General features: G+C 41.0%; 1 protein-coding gene across 9 annotated transcripts in view; it reads right to left on the bottom strand.

Annotated features, from left to right (window-relative positions):
* clcn2c (chloride channel 2c) overlaps nucleotides 1-19,873 on the bottom strand; it is a 202,870-nt gene that overhangs the window by 96,847 nt on the left and 86,150 nt on the right. For all 9 annotated transcript variants that reach the window (XM_025897948.1, XM_025897945.1, XM_025897946.1 and 6 more), the window contains exon 2: nucleotides 12,994-13,144. In XM_025897948.1, coding sequence (XP_025753733.1) covers nucleotides 12,994-13,144 — 151 coding nt within the window. The remainder of the gene's footprint in view (nucleotides 1-12,993; nucleotides 13,145-19,873) is intronic.

Below are 19,873 nucleotides of genomic sequence, written 5' to 3'. Positions count from 1 at the left end.
TTTTTTTTTTTGCTTGTTATACTTTTAGCACAAAACCTCAATTTTCTACTCCTTACACTTTAACAGGCTCATTACTTTAGGTTTAAGACATTTAAGAAGATTTACTAAATATTATTTTCCGGTAATCTGAGTTAGAGGTTTTTCTTTCTTTTCTTTTCTTTAAAAATTCTCTTCAATTTTCTCAGCTGGTGCTTCACAAATATAAATGTTAAATCTGGATACAGTTATAAGAATTAGAACATAAGTTGAAATAAAGCTTGCTTGTATTAATATCGTTTTATTACGATATCAGTGACTGAAGGTTGAGTTAACTTGACAAAAAAAAAAAAGGAAAAGGAGCTGGTAGAAATCTTCTCCTAAGAGCGGTTTTCGTTTCTTTTATACTTTTCAGACCCTGCCTGTTTTTACTTTTGAGTTATTACACTGTTAATCAGAGTAACTTTTTATTTAACGTCAGTTCCACGTTGGAAATACTTGAGCTTAAATTATGTCGATCTTTTTCATATGAATACACTGAGTTCGCGCTGCCTCAAGCTAACACATACAGCACCATCCTCCAAGCGTTCCCTATGTGAAACATGTTCCCACAGTTATGTCACTGTTGTCAGACATACAGACGCTTGGGTTCAGTCGGCATTTGCCCGTTTCTGGTTCTGGACCAATCAACACTACTCGGAAAGCTTGTGTTGCCCTTACAGTAGGCTAGCAACTTGCAATCAACTCAAGATAACACCATCTTCTCTATTCTGCCACTGCCCGCCATGTTCAGCTCCTCTTCCCTTCCCCTCACACAAACAGAGACAGCAGAGGAGAGAAACTATAGGCTAAACGAGCATGACAGCAGCTGAAGTAACAGCAAAAAAAAGGGCGAGGGACTGAGAAAAGTTTTGATTAATTATCCATTCTTATGTCATTATGTCTACTGAAGCAATTTTTTATACGATCATAATCAAATAGTATGGCCAGAACGAAATCTAATCAAAACTGAAACGTCATGTTGAGGCCTTCCATCAGCCCATGCTGATCTGTACGTTAAATGTCAGCAGACAGAATCCCGTCTATGACGTCGGGAGATCATCATAAACATATGACTCTTTGCTTTTAAAGCAAAGGGCAGACAAAGACACTGATGATAGATCTGCAGAGGAACAACCAGCAACAGCAAACACCCATTGGTGCTGCAGCATGAAAAGCTGGATGCATCTCCTGCAGGTAGCCTGTCCTACAAAAAGGAAGACTATTACATTAGAAGAGGAAAAGTTCACTGCTCTCCTCCGAGTCTTGATACAAACCTGCAAAGTATGGGAAAAAACATGGATGTGTGTGGATGGTGGATTAGCTCTGGGCTCACTGATGATTAGATAGTAATAACTCAGAACATGGAGGCTCAGATGGATGGGGAAGGAGGGAGACACCAGCACAAACACACACTCATACCACAGATTATACCCAGCAGAGGAGAGGGGGAGGTGATGGATTGCCTACCGAGAGGGTAGTGAAGAGAGCTGAGTGGAGAGACAGGATTGAGAAGAGGTCAAATAAATGGAAGGGTGAGTGGAAAGAAGAGATGGAAGGAAAAAGAGAGAGAAGACTGTGGGTCCACAAGATAATTAGATGAAAGGAGAGAAGTAAGGGGAAAGTGAGGGGGGAGTGGATTAGATATAACTAAGAGGTAAAGAAGGACAGATAAAGGAAGAGGGGGGAGAAATGAAACAAGAGAAAAGATAAAGCAACATGAAAACAAAAATTTAAAAAAAAGAACCTGCAAAGTAACAGAGAAAGTAGGACGCCGACTTCTTCGTGGCATTTGGAGTTTAATAAGCATTGATTTTACTGTGAGAGGAGCCGGCTCTTAAAACCACATGTTGATATCACAATCCAACCCATAAGATTAATGATGGCATTAATAAAACTTTGGCCTGCTTGGTTACAGCTGCAGTAAAAACTGTCAGCAACACGCACGGAGCTTATTGATTTACACTTCTGCACTCACAAACTGTATCTCTGCAGACAAATTCCCATCTTACGGCACTTAATTAAGAAATAAATCTGGTCTTTTATTGCATCTACCGATTGGCTACTTTTAAAAGTGGGAGGACTGCAGTTTAGACTGTAATGTTGAAAAATCAACCTTTGTCAGTGAGAACCAGTTTCTGAGGAATTAATCAGAGCTATTACCAGTTTATTATATTGGTGTATGCTTTCTCCTGGCCCAACTCTCAACTCCTCCTCCCCCAGTATCTGTCAACCCATCCTTCACCCTCAATGTGTTGCATTTTTCAAAATCTTTCAAGTGGGCAGAGAGGAACCTGAACTGGGGAACCGCATTATTCTTTAAAACAGCTCCTGGCAGATATGGAAACTTGATGACTTTGGCAACCCAGTGAGTCCCTCAGTGGTAGTTTCACTGTTTCTCCTTAGCCCACTGTCAACAGGAGATAGATGTGCAGGGGAGCAGTCACTGGCAAAACTGTCCACAAGGATAATGAATAATGTACCCACAGCCCAGGCCTCTTACAGCATACAGCGATACTTGACCCATCAGTGTTGCTGTCAACTGTCAAGCCATGCTCGATCCGATACTTTTGCTGGTATGTGCATTTCCCTGGGTCAAAAGGTACCCAAGGGTTCACAGATGTCGTAGGAGCAGAGAGACGACAGCAGCAACAAGTGCAAAGGAAACAAAAGTTTTAGCTGTGCAAAGAAGGCCTAAAATTTCTGTATTGAATCTGCCATCATTCTACTTAGGCTAACCCAAGTATATCCATCTGTTCATTATCACATGCTTTGAAGTTATTTTCTGATAAAAGAATTCATCATGATATACTTTCACACACTTTTGATAGATTGAATCCAGTGTTAATGAGCAGCTGTAGCTCAGACCGTACAGCCTCCTTGGGGTTCAGTATCCTTGTGCAAGATACTCAACCCCAAGTTGCTCAAGACACATCCATCAGAGTGTGAATGTGTGAATGTTACAGTGAAATCAAACAAAAGAGCTGGTGAATGAGGTGTGTTGTATAAAGCACTCTGAACTCTCAGGAAGAGTAGAAAAGCGCTGTATAAGAGCGAGTTCATTTACCATTTCTATTTTACCATACTGGTACCAATTGCCAAATTCATGACATACCCCTGAGGTAAGGGACAGTCCCATAGCTGCACTCTTCTTGTGTTTCACTCAAAAAGCCCTTTATTTGGAATGTAACACCTACTCTGGACCGAACCTCCTCAGAGACAGAATCTAAGTAACGTATGTAGCAACACTGATGTTACCCACTGGTTTCTAAAACCGGCATTTGAAAAAGTTAGAGTTGTTCAGCCTGACATGACGCCATACTATGACTTTTGCTGATTTGTCAGGTGAATAATAATGCTAGAACGTACACCAACTTTTATAATTATATTAATTGTTCTGTAAAGATGAGTTTGTTCCTGTAACAGTTTTATAGTGGCTATAATAAGGACAAGAAAACCTTGGCTGAAAGGTTTGAGACTTTAAGAACTAAATGAATACTGTACACATGAATTATCTTAATAAACAGGTAATCACTCAACACAAATACACCCCACACGGGACACAACTCATACCCTCCCTCAAGGTATTGAGCATCCTCCGGTAGCTTTTGTAATTATCCCCGGTTGACTTTTGGCACTTTGGGCAGGTGTATGAACATCACCATCTTATTGCTCCAACGAGCAGTGTTATGACCACCACCAGCCTGCTCTCCCTGAGATGACAAAGTGAATGCAAGCCAACAGTTGGCTGGAGACCATTCTCTGTGCTGACACTCACATTGGACCCGGGCCACAACCTCTATAGTAAAAGCAATGGACAAGAGTTATCCAAGTACACACAGACACACACACACACACACACACACACACACACACACACAGCTCAAGTGGCACTGTATCAAATATTGATTAGTGGCCCAAGTCTCCTTGGTTACTTGATATATTAAAGTGAAAGTTCTCTCTCGCTCTCACACACTCACTAACACACACACACACACACACACACACTCTCCCACAATCTCTGTGTGTGTCAGTTGTGTTACTTCCTGGATCTGGCAGGTAGCTGAAAAGTGATGACGTCTGAGCACCCCCACAGTGCGTCAGTGTGATACCCAACACATGGCCGCATGAGCAGTACACACACACACACACACACACACACACACACACGGCTCATGTATAACGTAGGTTTAAGAAGCACGCGTGTGCGTGTGTGTGTGTTTGAATGGGGGAACAGAGCCCATTCACTGCACAAGCTGCTGGTTCGTTAAATGTGGGCCATGCTGAAGTGAAGGGTGTCTTACACCACAATCGCCGAGTCTCTGCTACGTTGCCTCGATGATGGAGACTCTGAAGTGAGGGAAATGTGTGCACGATGATAATATGAAAGATGCAGGAGACTGTAGTGGGATAGCTGTACCTCAGGTTAAGGGTTACAAGTCATTGTGAGCCACATGGACCAAAGTTCTGTCACGTTGTTTAGTCCATAGAGTTTATTTCATAGAAAAGAAAGGATATTTTACTCATGAATACATATTGATCACTGTGCAATTACAGCTTCCCAAAAACTCATATGGTCTCATAAACATAGAATTAATCCATTAAAAATGCATTCCGCCATCTTGAATACAGTAGCTGACATGAACATTGCCTTTCTGCCTAATCACATTTTATGCATGTGGCTACATTGTTTAAGCTTCCTCACAGCTTCTTCCTGTAATTCCGTGAAGACACAGTTTTTACATGCAGGTGCATTTAAACACAGGTTATACACAGGATACACAGGTGCTAGTAAGACCGACAGACCCTGCACCTCACACAGGTCCCTGAATGCCGACATGGGAAGTATCACTGCTTAATCAGTGTGCGTGCCATTGTATGTCTGTGCGAGTCTGTGTATGTGTGTCCTGTGACAAATGTGTCCATTCCACCATTTGGACAGGCCATCAGGCTATCAGACGCTTTTCTGCTCTGCTGTTCAAATCCATCTTTTTACACCACCATCAAGTGGAGGAACACAGACCGAAGAGGAAGAGAAGAAGAAGGAGGAAGATGAATGAAAACAGGGCACAGGAGCAAGAGAGGAGGGCTGCGAGGAAGAAGGAGCTGAAAAGCAGGGAAGATGAAAGGGAAGAAGACATGAGCACGCGAGCAACTGTTGGTCGCTAGGCGCCTGCCGGTCACCATGGCAACATGCGGCGCCACGCTGAGCTCCTGCTGACATCACACCTGTTGAAGCAAAACGTGTGTGTGTGTGTGTGTGTGTGTGTGTGTGTGTGTGTGTGTGTGTGTGTGTGTGTGTGTGTGTGTGTGTGTGTGTGTGTCTCTCTCTCTTGGAGCCAATTAGGCTGAGGAGGACTCAGGGACAGAAACAGACAGAAGAAGAAAGAGGACAGCTGTGTAGATTTGATCACCTCCTGGGCACAGCTGCTTACATGTGGCGTACGCGCGCGCCTGCGTGCGCGTGCATGTGCGCGCGTGTGTGTGTGTGTGTGTGTGTCCCTCTCTCTTTCTCTTCTGGGATGAGAGAGTCTGTGACATCAGCAGCAAGAGCAGATGACAGACGGCCTGAAGACTGACTGTTTCTACAGACCAGCACATGCTTCCAAAAGCTTCAGGTGACCACCCGCCCTCTCCCTCTTACCACAGCAACAGAAACAAAAGATAGAGACAATGCAATGGAGGGTACAAAAATAGACACTTTTATTACCAGCCTGTTTGTCTCAGCCCCTGTATTACCACAAGAAAACAGCTTTATATCTTTTCTCCCTGAGAATTAAAGCAAGAAAAAATCAATTAACTGAGACGAGAGCAGCAAAAACAGAGAACAAGGGGTGGGGGTGGGGGAGAGCTTTGGCAAGTCCCATCAGTTCTCTAAGCCACATCTGTGGATGAATAAAACTTGACTGGGATTTGAATTGGTGCATCGCAGTGAGTTACCGTCTACCGCTCCACTCTGTGTGTCTGTGCGCGGCAGGGCAAGTTTCTCTTGTCAGCTGAATATTTTATGTCCGTTCTCATGGCTGAGCTCTTTTAACAGAATTCACACACGCACACACACGCACACGCACACACACACACACACACACACACACACAGCTTGTGTAATCCTTACCCTTCAACCCTGTCTGGTGCGGGGGATTCGATTTAAAACGGTCAATTTCACATCAGAAGCAGTATCTTTATGCCATCAACCTTTAGAGCAAAATAACATGCAGGGGGAAATTCGATTGTCTCACCTGCGATTATCATACAGAATTAAATTACTCTGGGGGCCAAATACAGGAACTTCAGCCTAACTTTTAAACTTATTTTTTCCTCTTTTTATAGAGAAAAATAATAGTAATAATAATTGGATGAAGGGGAAAATGAAAAAACAGAATACAGCACAGACGTGTGTGTGACCAATCAATGCAGTGTGAACAGGCAGGCTGAGGATAAGAAGATTCTCCCCAACATCCACAGATCACACACACACACACACACACACACACACACAGAGGACGAGAGGGACTGCCGAGATTATACTTCCTCTCCGGGGTCCCCGTTTTCTTTTCGGCAAAAAACATTCCCACCTTTAGCACCAGTGCAGCACTCTAAAGCTCAATGCTGCGCCCTGCTGGTTATGTGGCACAAGAACGACGCCTTCCCCAAGGACTCCACTGGGTGGTTGAACAGCTAACAGTCGGTGAAAAGACCGTATGCTCACTCTTGTGGTAACCATTTTCCACTTTATGGTCCTTAAATTGAGGTAATCTGAGTATATAAAATCACTGGGCTTTGCTGATCTTAGATATTGTTTGTATTTAGGAGTATTAAAGTGTAAACTGTTTAAAGCCCCCGTGTGCAGAAAGGACATTCATTGACTTAGATGGTGCAGAAAAAATCCATCTGACATACACTGAGAAAGCCATGGTACATTTCACTCAAAGACTTGTGAACATTTCCAGTCTATGCTACTGTTCATTGTTATTTAGAAAATGTGATTTTGCTTTGTAGCACCACAATTAGAGAGAGACAGCGAGAGCTGTATTATAATACTTGGATAAATACAAAACTAAAATGTAAGGTAAGATAAATAAATAAAAAACTGTCAATCCTTTAAGACCTATGTTAGAGATAAAACCTGTGGTCTGTTGAGAGTCTGCCATTATTTTCTAGTTCGTTTAATTTTAATGATATGTAAATTACTAAAGATGGAAAAAATGTCCTAAATATGAATATGCTGTTTTTTGTGTTCTCCCCTCTTCCATGAATCATATCACAAGTCATGAGCCCTTAAATGTGTAACTTATAGGCATTTAAAATCCAGAGCTCTTTAAATTGCTGATGTCTCAAAGTTTAAAGGGACTTTTTCATCACTTGCTTAAAGGGGGTCATCTAACTGTTGGGGTTCTCTCCGCTCTATTGTCTTTACTTTACAATATAAAGCAACTTGAGGTGACTACCATTGGGATTTGGGGTTATATTAATAAAACATACTACTGAATTGAATCTTATATAGACTGGATCAAATTGAATTATCAGTGATAATAATAGAAAGTATTTTCATGGACTCCAAACCGCGAGGCCCATAAAAACCGCGACAAAACCACACAAAGCACAATAATATCAGATCAGTACTTTGTATTTGTAGATAACAGGTGCTGACAACTCCACGAACATAAGGACAGCAAGTCTGTTACCTAATGCATCAATTTTAGTAAGCTATAAGCAAAGCCATCTTGTGACAGCACTTTTAGAGCAGAGTCAGGTGTAAATGCTTTTTTTTTTTTTTTTCTCAGAATAAGTTACTCTTGTTGTTTGATCTTGAAACAAAGGTACAATTCTCCACTCAGCTTTCCACTGCTGATGATGCATGACCGGACTCTGTCTCATAAGGGAATGATAGATGAGCACAGCTGGTAGGGCAAAAGCAATAATGGTTTAAAAGTTACCAGTTACACGCTAAAAATTAAATGAATATATTGTTCAGTTCACAGGTGCCGTAGTGGGTTTATGACCCTCCTCCAGGATGGGCTTCTGAGCACTGCTGCAACACTTTGAAAGAAAAGAGTGTGCTGGGAAATGTCCTTCTCAAAGACAACACCTATGTACCTATGTGTTTATTGTTTATAGAGTTTACTGTGTATCCAACCCCCACCCCAAACACATATGCACACACACACTTTACAATTGTTCAAAAAGAAAGAAAAAAGGCAGCTCGGCTAAGAAACAAAAGCCACACAACAAAAGCCTAAAAATAAAGACCAGGTTAAGTATCTCCCATGATTTATGCTAATTTCAAGATCACATTCTTGGGTTCTGAGTTTAAATTTGAGTATAAGGCCATGTATGCATCACTGCATTCTAATTAGGATTTTGCTCTCATCTAATGAGCCCATCCTTTTTATACCATTCCCTAAAAATTGACCAGCAATAAAGCTGACATTAAACACACATTAACAGCGTACAGCCCACTGAACCTCCATCAGCATCTTACAGCTCACTTGTACTCCCTCTGCTACACTGCTGACCATACTGAAACCCACTCTACCTGTTGCTGGGACTTCTATACATCATTAAAGAAACCCCACAGTGTCGACACAGAGCTTAAGCGGTGACAGCTCCTGTGGGGCCGCAGAATGCAGAGGATAGGCTGGAGACTGCTCCTGGCTGTGCCATTCAGCATCATTAAACAGCAGTAAATGAAAAGGGAGATGTGAGTTGGTTTCTCTGCTGTGTGTGTGTGTGTGTGCACATAAGAGAGAAAAATGTGAATTAGAAAACAGTGTGAGCAATAATAAAGAGATTGTGCAGATCTGCGCAACAGGATACTTTGTGTATATTTGTGTGTAACCATATGCATGCATACGTGGCTCTCTGCCTTTGACAGCAGCTGCAGTCATAACCCACATCAATGAATAAATAAAAAAGTGCGTGTGTGTTTCAGGTTTATATTCACAGATGTTCTGAGCCAGTCGATTTGTGGCTTATGCCTTTGCCTCACTCTGTGTGTGTTTATATTTGCCTTTTCCCTCCTGTAGAGAGAAAAGTGTGTGTGGCCGCAGGGCTATTTACAACACCTCTCTCATGCTTGAAGCTACCTGCTGAGGGACTAATCTATTCAGTCACTGGCATTTCGGTGTCCTGATCCGTGTAGAGATGATGAGAGGAGGCAAAAGAGATGGACTGGTAGCTGAGTCATCAGCTGTCAGCAAAACAACGGCAAAACTCATCACTCCGATGAGAGCAGAGGACACACACACACACACACACACACACACACACACACACACACACACACACACACACACAGAGAGAGAGAAAAAAAATCTGCTGATTTTAGGACAAACGTGTCTATATGATTGTGTGCACCGATCACTTCTGAACAGCAGAGGGCAGTCCATGAACACTGAACAGGCAGAAGCATGGTCAACAACCCTTCAGCAGTCTGATGAAGCCTAAGTTACTGTCCACTGATCCAAGCTGCTGCAAAAAGTCTACATTTGCAGATTTGCAACAAACGTTTTATCCAAAAGCCTTTGTGCCGCTGTGTTTCCATAGGAGCAAATGGGGAGCTTTTTTTTCTTTGAGGAGTAAAATGCAGTCCAAGATTGGTGGCTGGCCTAACCCCAACCCTTCTGAGGGTTACAGGATTTTTAAGAATGAGGCTTGCATGTGAGCACAGTGCAAGTTAGTCAAATACATTCATTTTTGCAGCACCTTTAAAAACCTGCAACAGCAAACATGTTACTTGTTGTGCCAGTGTTGACCAGGAACAGAAATGCTTGCATTTCCAGAAATGCGTACAATATTTACTGCTGTCTTTTCAGCCCTCTGAAGCAGACATCATTATAGGAGATAACCCTAACCTAACCCTATCTGCTTGAGAAAGGCAAAACTGATTTTTCTTTTTTTTGGATGTGTCACTTAGAACAATGAGTTCATTTGTTCCCTGATTGCCAAGACTTGGGATAACAATAAGAGCAAAAAATTACATTCTGTCATAGCCTAGAGTTAGAGTTAGGGTTTTCACCTTTGATGACTTAGACCTCAGACGGTGATGTCAGCACACTAATTTGCTGACACTAATTTTCCTAAAACTTTGGCGCTACTGTGAAAAACAAACAATGTGCTGAGGGGAGCTTGCTAGACATTAATTTTTGGGAAGCTAAAAACCCTGGAAAAAACCTGGATAAAAAGCAAGTGTAGGTAGAGAAGTAGAAAGTCTCAACATGTCACTAAGGTTTGGAAGACCAGTTTTTTGTTGTTGTTTTTTTGCTTGTTTTATCAGTTTGGGTTGTTAACTCACAACTTTTTAAATCAGCTTTTCTGCAACTTTACGCCCACACCATACAGGACATGATGTCGCTGCTTGCACTGACAATAAGCACACAACCCACAGGTGCCTTTGTCTGCTGATTAAAGTCAGAACAGTGTGTATCCTTAAAATAATGCTAAAAATGAGAAACGTCTTCATTCAGCATTTCTACAGTAGTAGAAAGGAACAAGCTATTTATAAATTAATATTACTGCACTAACAACCAGGCAAGCTCAAACAGCTTAGCCAGTCATTAGGATCTTTTTATATATAGTTCCTGTCAAGAGTTTATGTGCACTCATTATGGTCAATGTTTTAACAATAATGGGATTTCATTGAATTCTCCAAACTCCCCTTTCTCTGTGGCTCAGAGACTGCACAGCATGCAATTGTAAGAGTCAAGTTTCTTAATTTTCTCTTAGTGATCATGACTGACTAAACCTGGGGTCTTCCCTGGACTTTGACAGCACTCATTGGACTGAAAAACATAGTGAAACAGTCCAATGTGGTCAATGCATATCTGGAAAAAAAAACCCCAAAACAAAACAGAAATGTCTCTTACACATTTCTAAAGAACTGCACCGTCTACTGTCAGCCAGGTTTTCACCACAGCCTGCAATGGTGCTCTCCAAGAAAGAGGCCCCAAATTGACACCTTCAGTCTTGACTAAATTTTGTGGGTGATCATATGGACAATCATAAAGACTTTTATGTTCACATGAGATAAAAATGAAGGTATCTTGCCATAATTATCAGAGTTTGAATGAGTACCCCCAAGAAAACTGTACTGCAGAGCATGATGGGGGTACCATCATTTCCTGGGGCTGTTTTGCTAACAGTGACTCTAGCACATTGAACAGAATGAATGCAATAATAGAGTACATTATCCCTAGAACACTATCGCCGGGTGATTTACACCTGAGCAAATACATTTACATGATTTCTCTCTCCCGCAGCTGTTTGCGTGTCGAGGAGCCTGTGCCTTCACCAGGGAAGTCTCAAATTTCCCAGGAATGGGTGGACCAAAGACCAGCTTTCCAGAGTCATTATTTTGTTTTAGGAGGTTTTTTTTTTTTTTTCCATTTTGTTAGACATGGCACAGCTGAAAGTAAAATAAGACCACTCTAATTTGTCATGTGTTGTCATATTTTGATATATTTGATTACTTTTTATTGGTTATATTATATCGGGTAAAAATCACCCAGCATTAGTGATTGTGTTACTATTTATAGCGATAGTGTTCTAGGGTTAAAAGCTCACTGGAGAAAATTCGGTTAAAACAAGCCAACTCTAAGCTTTTGAAATAGCATTTGAAAACCTGAACTCTGACTACTGTTACAAATAGACCATTTAACTGAACTCTACCAATTCTGCTAAGAAGAGTAGTCACATATTAAATCAGACCTGTGCCAGAAACTTTTTGATGGCTTTTGAACTTGTTTTATTTCAGAAAACCAAAACATGTGAACTGCATTCTTTTTGAACTCTTATAAAAAGGTGTATTTTATAAATAATTACGCCCCAGGAAAATAAAAAAATAATCATTTGAAAAAAACATTCAAGCCCAATACTGTCCAAGTAACACTCCATGTAAACTCTAACTGTAGGCAATTAATTCCTCTGATGGAGATTTATCCTGATTTGGGTCTGAATCAGTCTGTACCAGTGTCAATCTGGATTTAGACCTCTTGACAAATAAAGCTTGACCCAGAACTGGTACCTCAGTCTCAGTTACCATCTGAGACAGACAGCCTGTGCATGTGCCTTCAAAATCCAACATCAACGTCAAAGACTTTCCCTTTGTAATGTTGTGTTAACAACCTCTTTTATCCTGCAATGCATTCTATACACAATCTTATCTAATCTTATCTGCATGAATAACATGCACACACTCATAATTATTTTTTATCCCCACCAACAGCAAGGAGAAAAGGGCTGGGGAATGTTCACATGAATTCAGCCTTGCATTAAAAAGCTCCAAGGACTGCCTTTGTGAGTATTTTCTTGCACTTTTGACTCTTTTCTTCCTTTAACTCGCCAGTAAGCTAAATGCTTCAAGCTAAACATAAGGCAGAGGAGCCACTTTAGAGTTATCAAAGTGCCTATGGCATTACATTTTCAACACAAAGGTAATAGTGACCAAACAATTTTCCTCAACCCAGTGATGCTGGGGAAGTCTCAGGCTCCTCTATGTAAATGTGAGTGTGTACTGTTTATATATCTATTAATGGGGCTCACACACTATAGCACTTCTTTACTATGATTGTCCTGAGCTAAATCATTGCCAAAGACTGACTTAATCTTTTTTTTTTTCCAATAACAATTTAGAAAAACATCAACTTTCATCCAAGCCGAAAAAGGTCGAAAAGTAAACTGTATAGCAATGAGCAATGGCCCACTGTACACTGATGACCGCAGTGACAGGATTTTAGATTATAATTTTAGATTATATGTCACAAATGTTCACACAAAAGAAGAAATTTTTGGTGCTGGGACGGCAAAAGATTTTAGTTAAAGCCAAACGGGAAATCTCCAACTTTGCACTTTTTTCACACCAATTTTGTTCATTTGAGTGTCATTAAATCACGCTCAGCAAATGGTCAGAAATAATAAGAAAGTCTCATCAGTGGCCCTAATTCCAGAAACGGGTATGAGGCTGTGTGGTCTGAAACTTACTCCGACACTTGGCACAGCGGCCCTTGTCGTATTCCAGCAGGTCCAATGTCCGGCTTCGATCGCGGACTGATCGCCTCTGCCCGCTCTCCCTCAACCGAGCGGCCTCCTCTTTGGCATACACCCCGAGCTCCTGGGTGTAACGCCCATACATCTGGAAATGGACACGGTCATATTTTTAGGTTTCAAGGAACATACATATTAAACATGCCCCTAAAAAAATGTCAGTAACAAATCAAAAATACAGTTCAATCAGGATCACCAAAAGTCTGTATCAACACAGGAGGCATTCAGGTACAGTCTTAAGCATCGGTCACCTGCCTCTTACAACTGCTCAGAGCTCAAAGTGCAAAATAAATAGAACATGAAAAACAGATGTGATGTTCTGGCTGCTTGGAACTCCTGGTTGCTATTATGTGTGCAGTGAAAACATGGCATGAAAACAGCAGTACAACACTTTCTGTGTATATACAGCATGAGATACACTCTGCTGATATTCTACCCTATGCTTGTGATGCATTAACTTGAGTTTTGATAACGACCGCTCCACTCAGCATCCGAGGCCACATTCTTCCACTAAAGGGTAACTCCTTTAAAATGGTGCCATTCAAATACTGCTGTTGATGCATACAGCTGTGGAGAAGATCAGGTTAGGGTTAGGTCTGGGTAAATTTAACCACAGTTGAGCATAAAAGATTGATTTCATTAAGAAAAGATTGACTTTCAAGAAACTTTATACTGTAGTATTATAAAATACTCCTTATGACTCAGTGTTTGTTTACTCTATGGGTTCCTCCTGTCTGTGTGAGTTCTTACTGTATGTCTATTAGTTTGCTTTGCTTCCTTGCTTTTCCTCACTTTTTTACAGGTTTACGTAATAAATTTATGCTCAGCAATAAACTCAGTAACTCCTTACTGGCTGTAATCTGTGACCTCAGTACAGGAACCTTCCATCTCAAACTGACTCTCTCCAAAAGCTGCAACACACACACACACACACACACACACACACACACACACACACACACACACACACACACACACAGAAAAAAAGAAAAGAAGTCAAGTCAGCAATACAAGAGGCAGGAAATGTCAAGTTTTATGCACCACCTAGATGCCAGCTTTCCCTCCCATAGTGATGTTGGGTATTGGACAGGAACTGGGGCACTGATGATTTCCTCTTGGCCCCCGCCCCCTCCACTCTCAACACAGCAAGGTTTTTAAAACTTCCTGAAGCTGGTCATGCAAGGCCATCAAGGCCATCAAGGCTGCATCAAAGTTGCTGTGTGATGTTCAAAATTTGGATACTTAAAAACCCAATTCTTGACATGCAAACACATTCAGATTTTTGCAAAATTTTGCACACATCACAGTGTTAGCCCAAAGTGAACAGGGCAAATAAGGAAATGGAGTATAATGAAGCCTCATTCCTGAAGTGTTTCAGTATATACTTTTATGAGAGCTCACTTGGTTGCGAAAGGTCCCAAAAAGTGTATCGGACTATATTTGGTCATGTTCAATAGAAGCAAGAATAAGAACACACTGCTAGATACTGTATAGTTCAAGCTGTCCCTTTGGGGCTCAGCAGCAATGTACTCTCATTAAAATCTTCTGTTTTGTTTTCACTGGTGGGTAAAATCTACAACGTAGTGGTGGAATTAACAGTGTTAAAAGTGTAACTGAGGTTACTGTTGGTGGTGGTTTAGTTGTTTGAGAATATTGCCTATAGTAAATTACAAAAATACTGACAGCAGCCAGTGCTGCTCCTCAGCCTCCTAGTAGATGCACCTATGGTATCAATTTGAAAATCCTAAGTGACGTTCTTCTCATTGAGGTGAAAGTCACTGAGATTTGAAGATTTTTAGCAGATTTTTAGATTTTTTTTTTTTTTTTTGGTACTTTTTGGCTGCTCCTTTATTTCCAAATGGGTCGCCACACCAGGTGCTTGATTTGGCACAGACCAGAGATCTGAGGTTTGTGTCTTCCCCCAAAGTTGAACTGGGAATGCGTCTAATAAAACACAATGCAGTGGAATCACATAACATGCCTTTTCTGTGAAGTTGTAACAGGCTCTCCAACTCTACTCCCTCCTAATCGTTCCATGAATCCCACTCCCACTCTTCTTCCTGCTCAAGCTTTCCTGCAACATCAATGGAAGCACCGCACTACACGGCCAAGAGTGCCTTTACGTTCAGAGGTGTACATTAACTTAATGGTTCAATTGCATGTGTTATAAAAGTTAATGAAGTTAAACATTTATGGAAATAAACCACTGTGAAAGTGCTGCGCAATTAACAGCTGCTCTTACGAGCAATAAAAACAGTTAAAGGGGCTGAAAGGGGCTCAGTTAAATACATGATGAAATATGTGTTGTGGTCTGACTGAGAATGTTTAAAATGTCATATCCTGTGACTTTATTTTATTTATTTTTTTATTGCAGGTTTTTTTTTCACCATTAAAAGAGATCTGATTTTTGCTATAGTTTGATTGAAAAGAAAATCTCAAGTGTTTTGGTTAAAAACTAAATACAGTGAAGAAGAATTGTGTAAAACTTACTATGACTGCGTGTGTGTATGAGTGCCGTGCGTGCATGTGCACCTGCGTGCCCATGGACAGTGTGAAATATAGAACAGCCAAATAATGAATAATTCATGCTGAGCACAGACACCAACTATCATCGGTTTTAAATTGGAAATACTAGTTGATATGGCGTTGAAGGAAAAAAAAAACAAAAATCATTCAGGGCACATTCCCTTTTACGGCTCACATGACTGTGTTGTGTGTTCACTTTCTTAATAATCAAATGTCCAGATCCGACACAGAGTGATTCGTTTCCATGCACGCCAGAATAAAACAGACACAGGAAGCAGGATAAAAATTCTTGGAAACTGGTGCCTGTTGGCTGACAAAAGAAACTGTTTTGATAACATACAAAGCGGAAAAGCATGCACATCGACTCTCACACACACCCTCACACCCACGGGCAATATGCACTTTGTATACACTGTCTGCCATGCACAAAAAAAAAAATATTTCTGTGGGTATTTTTAACCACACACACACCCATGTACATTCTTGCATAAGTTTGTGTGAACTGCAAATCCCGTATGAGCTGACAGGTTGGCGCAGGGTGAGTGAGGAGCAGCACAGGATTTCAAATTGTAGGCATGGTTCAGTCAAAACAGGAGGTCAAAGACATAAATGCAGGTCTTTCAGTTCACAGAAAAGGTGCCTTTGAGTCACATTTATTGTTGGCTCCGGTCACATTGTGTCTCTTGTTACAACCGTGCTGTGAAAAGGTTGACTACTCTTGTGCAGGTTCTGTCCTTATCAAGCTCGTGTGGGTTCTGTAAAGCCATAGCAGTTATGTCACTAAAGTCAATAAAATTCCAGAAGTCCCAGTAGTGACTTCATTAAATAGATCAGGTATCAGCTAACAATGACTGATCTAGATTAGATCTAGGGACTTAGATGCAAATCTAAGTGCATCCAAGTTCCTGAATATGCATATCTATAAAGTGACAAATTAAGGAAGTATGTGTTCAGGCCAAATTCAATTAAGTGATCACTTGACTTTAAGACAGTGTGCAGCAGAAGATTTCCAAAGGCCAAGGACTTTTTTTTAGGTGGTAAAATATAATTTTCCAACAGACTGAGATTAAAGTCTTCCAACTTTCGAAACCACCAGTGTAGTCACTGAAATAGCCCACATATTTATCTGACAGGTGCTTAGGATAAGCAAATCTTCAATATTTTTTTTTCAACCAATTTCCTTCCAGTGTTCCTCATGTTAGTCCCTGCAACATAACTGTATAAAAGACCTCGCATGCCAACATCCCAGCACATGTGCTGCTTAACTGAGGAGCACCTGAAACTGCCCGGCTCAGTCTTATCAAACCATCTGGGCTTGATACTTCAAGCCCAGATGAAGTGTCTAAACCTGCAAATGGCCGGCAAGAACCAAAGGCAATGTCAGTGGCAGTCTAATCAAGTCATTAGACTTCCACTGTTGTATTAACACTTAATTTTCAAGTAGCTGTTTCAAGTAGTTGCATTTCTGTGCATCATTATTGGATTTTAGTCAAGATTTCCCCAACTTCTGAATGCTACAACAATCCTGATCTGAGTGGACAGTGCCATGCATGATCCCCTCACTCTTGTTTTGAAAGATCAGTCGCAGCAAACCAGCTAGCTGTTAACTGGTCTCTCTGCCTGTAGGCCAGCTGTTATGTGGTGGTCCTTAAACCAGCCACATCTTTGCTTAATGACACCAGCTTCCTTTAGGCAAAGTGGTCAATTAAAGACACTGAAATGTCGAATAGAGGTGGAATACAAAGCTTGTTCTGCTCTAGAGATATGCTTCAAAGAGGAACCTGCAGCCTCAGCGAGGTTACTGAGGCTGCAGAGCAGGACAACAGCTACGGTTATTGACTCTCCTCCAAAACAAGGTGACTCACTGGAAAGACAGCTGATTTTATTACTCAGCATGTATTTGTAACATAGTAGTTGGAAGCTGAAATATTAAATATATGGTATAATTTAGTAATTCATCTGTGGAAGGTCGCATGTACCTACAGTTGTGAAAACACACATGCGCATGCATCCGACAACCACCGTCAACAAAATGCAATTCTCTGGGAAACACTAGCATACCACAGAACAGCGGGACTTTCTTTTAAAGGCCCAGATGAACAGAATCAAAAGGCTTTGAAAGCATTTAAAAAGTTTCTTGATGAATCTGTGGTCCGAAAATGTGGATCTGGCTCCAGCTGAAAACCACTTCTTAATAGCAGACTCTTCTTGGTAGAAAGGATTAATAGACTGACAAGCCTGGAAATACCTCGCCGGGTCCATGTTAAAGTCCAATATGGGAGGAGGACAGGAATGAACACAAACAGTGGGAAACAGAGGAAGAAAAAAAAAAAATCAAGAAGGGAAACATTTGGGGAGTGATTTGGGGTTTCTGACATCAAATGCCAACCGCTGTTCAACCCAAGATGCCATTCTGCATGGCATTCTCAGCCACATTCATGATCGCCAACCCTAAGTTTTAATTAAGTAAGGAAGCTTCAAACGCAACGGAAACTCAAAAGACCCAAAAACAAGAGGGCAGAAATAGGCCTTCTCAGATGCACCCCTTGAAACTCGGATCTGACCAAAGAAAGAAAACAAACAGACCCATCCAGAACAAAGACATTATTGGTTGAAAGCCTATCATTATGCTGAGCATAGTCAGAAACGGGCATTTGGCTGAGCCTGAATGCCTGGGTTAATTGATCCCAGATGAACGGGCTGTCCTGGACTCATTGTCCTGCCCACAAGGGCAAGAGAGAGGGCACAGACGACAAATAATGCCTGTATTGATATTAAAGGTATTAGCTGCTGGAAAGAAGCAGAGAAGAAAGGTCCTTTCAAAAGGGCAGTTTGTTGCAAGACCACGAAATCTATTTAACATGGTTTAAACGCAGTTCGGAGACTAAATTACAAGCATGCAATTAACAAGGGACAAGGATTGGGTAGGCGGAAACCAACTGTGACTCCAGGGTCAAGCCACCTTGTTTAATGACAGGCACTCAAACAGGTAAGATAGCAGCAGAGACAGATAGTTCCCAAGTTGTTCCTCATCTTTGTTTAGATGTAGTAAAGTCTTACAAAAAAACCCCCCAAAAAACCAAAACCAAAAAAAGAACCCTACGTGGAAGGTTAGGGAAAAGGAAAACGCTTCACCTGTTTTCAGATCACAGTATCTGAAGATCTCTGGCGGGGTGCTTTATTTGACAGGGGCAAGGTACACTGAGTGCATATTTCCATGTTTACTACAGTAAAATATTACTTAAAATCTGAAACAAACTTTAATACCATGCATCTCTAAAAGCTGAGATTTTTCAGCAGACAGGGCAACAAAACGCCCCAGGGCAGTGTTAAGACAACAACTGCCAATGATGCAGGACATTTCAGGTGAAATCTGAAACTGTTTATGACTCCGAGAATAGAACACAAGATCAAAAGGTAAGAGATAAGACAGGAAGTCATGTTTTATTGATACCGTTATCAAAAAAGAAAAAGTTTGGAGAAGGGAAACAAGTCAAGGTAAAGAGGACATAAAACAGAAGGTGAAGACAACATTCTGACTGAGTTGAAGGGCCAATCAAGGAGGTTTGCTGTTGTCACATCCTCCAAGTTTCACCAAGTCTTAATGTTAATCAGTGAACTAGACAAGCACAACACACATACACACCTGTTCCCCCTTGCTTGTTTGTTTCTTTTCTATTGTCTTTGCTGCACTTGAACTGACATCATCAGTATTTATCGTCTCGGTTTAGATTTGTGTACACTGTAAACACAGTTGTCCACACATAAACTGAATTTGATTTTAAATGACATCCCCCTCATGTCTACCTTTGTATTTTTATTTTTGGATTCTATTAGAGTAGCTTTGCATGAATCAGAGTTGATCCTTAGCACATGTTGCTTGTCTTTGGGAGTGTTCAACTTTAAGCCAGCTTTTCTTTTCCTTTTGCAAACAGAACATGGGAGGGGCTTCTTATGACCATATTAAAGATATCTTCTCTCACTTAGAGCTTTAAAGATCCAACAGTAGAGAAAAAACAAAAGAAAACAAAAAAGAACATAAGAAAAAACAAACAAAAAACCCCCTGAAAAATAGTCTGTCATAAAAAATAAAGTCAAGTTGAATGTAGCTAACCTAATTTGCTGTCTGTCTGAACAGCATGTTGAACGGTTGGCTAGCTTTGTGGCCATCTATAAACACATTTGTTTTCCTTTGTGGCCAGGCAGCATGTCTCAAGAACTTGTTCTGAGTCAGTAGTGCAACTGTAATTGTAGAGTTTTCTCACACAATTACACACAGAGCTCATTGAAG

Source organism: Oreochromis niloticus, linkage group LG14 (assembly GCF_001858045.2).
Source record: "Oreochromis niloticus isolate F11D_XX linkage group LG14, O_niloticus_UMD_NMBU, whole genome shotgun sequence".
Lineage (NCBI taxonomy): Eukaryota > Metazoa > Chordata > Actinopteri > Cichliformes > Cichlidae > Oreochromis > Oreochromis niloticus.
Note: the sequence above shows the minus strand (reverse complement) of the source record. Positions and strands in the feature narration are given on the sequence as shown.